The sequence below is a fragment of the Branchiostoma belcheri genome, unplaced genomic scaffold (assembly GCF_001625305.1).
Source record: "Branchiostoma belcheri isolate BF01 breed outbred unplaced genomic scaffold, Haploidv18h27 scaffold358, whole genome shotgun sequence".
Taxonomy (NCBI): Eukaryota; Metazoa; Chordata; class Leptocardii; order Amphioxiformes; family Branchiostomatidae; genus Branchiostoma; species Branchiostoma belcheri.
The window spans coordinates 86024-88758 of NW_017803974.1; the positions used below are offsets into that span (position 1 = coordinate 86024).

At 45.0% G+C, this 2735-nt stretch overlaps 1 protein-coding gene across 1 annotated transcript in view; it reads right to left on the reverse strand.

The window, feature by feature from the left end:
- Nucleotides 1-512, reverse strand: part of LOC109475954 — a 9412-nt gene extending 8900 nt beyond the window's left edge. Inside the window, exon 1 of the mRNA XM_019776763.1 lies at nucleotides 182-512. Within this exon, the coding sequence (XP_019632322.1) occupies nucleotides 182-512 (331 nt within the window). The remainder of the gene's footprint in view (nucleotides 1-181) is intronic.
- Between the last annotated feature and the right edge of the window lie 2223 nt (nucleotides 513-2735).

The window sequence follows — 2735 nt, forward strand, 5'->3', positions numbered from 1 at the left end:
ATACCGGTGCAGAATTTAAAAAAAAAAAAACGCAAAGGGTCTCGTCAAAAAAAAAACCGTTACAAGACCGAGCCCTGCCACAGACTGTTTAAAAAGAGTGTCGGTACACTGAAATGAAAATATAAAGATTGTAAATAAACTCAGATTTTAAAACACGAAAACAAAATATAACTTTGGTTACCTGTAGACGTGTCCGTCGCGTCAGGTGAATTGACATGACGCCTGATGTTCCTGCCATCAGCCCCCTCCATGGGCGGTTCTCCCCGTAACCCAGCCCGCTGCAGCCGTGCCTCGCGAATTGGCGGTGGCAGATTTACGGTCTCGGCATCTTCGTACGTGTCTGAAGACGTTTCTAGCCCTTTCTGCCGCTTGTGATAAGCGGCGTTGCCATGGCAGGCACGCCCGTGCAGACCACTCTGGTGGACAGAAGGTGCTTGGGTTTGTGGTCCGCTGGTTTGACTGTAGCCGGGCCCCACAACAGGGGACCGGACCGGCTGTGCTTGCTCGTACATTTGCACTGCACTGACAAACAACGTTTGAGCAGTCTTTACCTATCAGAGATGCATGAATATCAGAGATGTTCGCGATTAGTCTGAAGAAGGGATCTTGTATTTGCCCTTATATGGAAAGATCTGCGCATGACGCAGTGCGTATGGCATTTTGTTTTTCAGCAAGCGGCAGACAAATTTACAGGACGAAGATGTCAACCTACGCAAGGAGGCAGACACATCCAAGTTAACTTTTCTTGGGCACGTGGCAGGTCTTACTTTCGTTTCACCGTGTTTTCAAACATTGTAGCTCATTTCTGCCGCATCCGTTCGCAGAAAGTACAAAATGAGTCATATTATACCCAGAACCGCACTTTATCCATTACTATGCTCGGGTCCGCTTCTGGATAGTCCACGCGTATACATGTATATCTATGCAGGCAAATAAACGTTCTTGGATACGCGGAGACTACCATATAGCCAGCCCTCCCCCATTTAAAATAAGCGTTTCGTATTACAAACTTCGTAACTGTAAAGACTACATTAACAATATCCCATCTATCAATCAGAAAATATCTTTCATCGACTTATTTTTTATTTTGTTATTTTGAAAACATCAAGGAAGTTCTAACAGCTACATTACATATAGCTGATTTCAAAGGAGGTCCAAAACATAAATACATGTATGATGGTATGCAAAATGCTACATAGGTAAAAGAACATAGATTGTTAGGTGTTTACAGGCATTAATGAAACTAAAAACGTAATAATGACAAATAAATATGACTAAAGCACGGCTGTATTGTTGTTAATAAATGTTGTTCTTTCATATGCATCACAGTAAATACTATGTTAAGTTTATGCAAATACATGGGCGATGGCTAATTGCAAATATAAACAACATGTACTAAAAAAGAACTACAATAAAATGAGCAACACTATGCACTTTATGCTACTTTCTACAACACACGTGGTAATAATTTTGCTAATAAGAAGTACAAACATATGTACTGAAAGTCATGATGCTTTAAGCAAGGGGCACAACCCGCCGTACGTATTTTTTGTCCGTACGTTTTTTTTTGGGGGGGGGGTCACGTCCGCCATGTTTTTTTTTTTTCTGAAAACGTGGGGAAGGAGTTGCATAAGCAAGAAGAGGGATTACGTCAACGCACATCACTCACAGGACCGTGAGCGGCTGCGTGCACAAGTGGTAAGTGAGTTGTACGTGCTTACAACGTAAGATCTCCTTGCGATTGCCACGTGCTGCGTACGTAGGTTCCCTTATTCACTCGCATGTTGTAAGTGCGTGCACGTTGGCTCTACAGGGCACACGCGTCGCCCGGGCTGGCTAGTAAGGGAGTGAATCCGCAGCCCGAACGCAGAGGAAGTTTTGCATGCACTTAGATTGCTACGGCGGGTCTGCGTGCTTTCAAATCCGTGGGATTTCTTACGGAGGCGGTACTCATCACTTACGCAAAATTACCCACTTATGCTTCGGTCCCAATTGAAAAAAGGGGCCCTGCCGGGTAGTCCCTGGGCTGTTTTTTTTTGCACTTTCGGGCGTGACCCGTACGTGGCCCCGCTAGACACCCTGCGGTTACCGGGCTATTTTTGGGCCCGGTGGGGACCCGAGAAGAATTTAATTCTGACTTAAATTCTACCCGGGTCCCGCTGACATAAAGATTCGCACCGAAGCTTTACACACTTACCCCCGTTTCGCAGTTGCACGTACGGCGGGTTGTGCCCATCACTTTACATCGTTCGAGGTGAGTCATACCAACAGTGTAACGTTAGGCTGCTGTTGTAATTCACAGGTCTAGACACCATTGCCCAACACACGTCCTTACTGATCCTGCTTCATTACCTTTGGTTTTATCAACCCTTGTTTAACCTGGTGGCAAACATATATTTACCTGTTCCATCTGCGTGAGTGCACACATACCAACCTGGAGTACCAGCCGTGGTGGAAGGTTGATCTTGGAGACACCTACGTCATCAGTCACGTGACAGTCATCAACCGTGGAGACTGCTGTGGTAGGAAGCAATCTTATTGGCTGCTACATTAACCCTCAACAGTACACCTTCCCGGACTGATTAATCTGTACACCTGGGGTCCGCGCGGACCCCAGAACAGTTTTTGCTAATTTTTAGAAATTATCAACATGCTACCAGCTCAATTGTTTTGCAAACTGATGTGGGAACCTCTGTGTCCACATTACACACAAAATCATACATTTTGAACTTTTT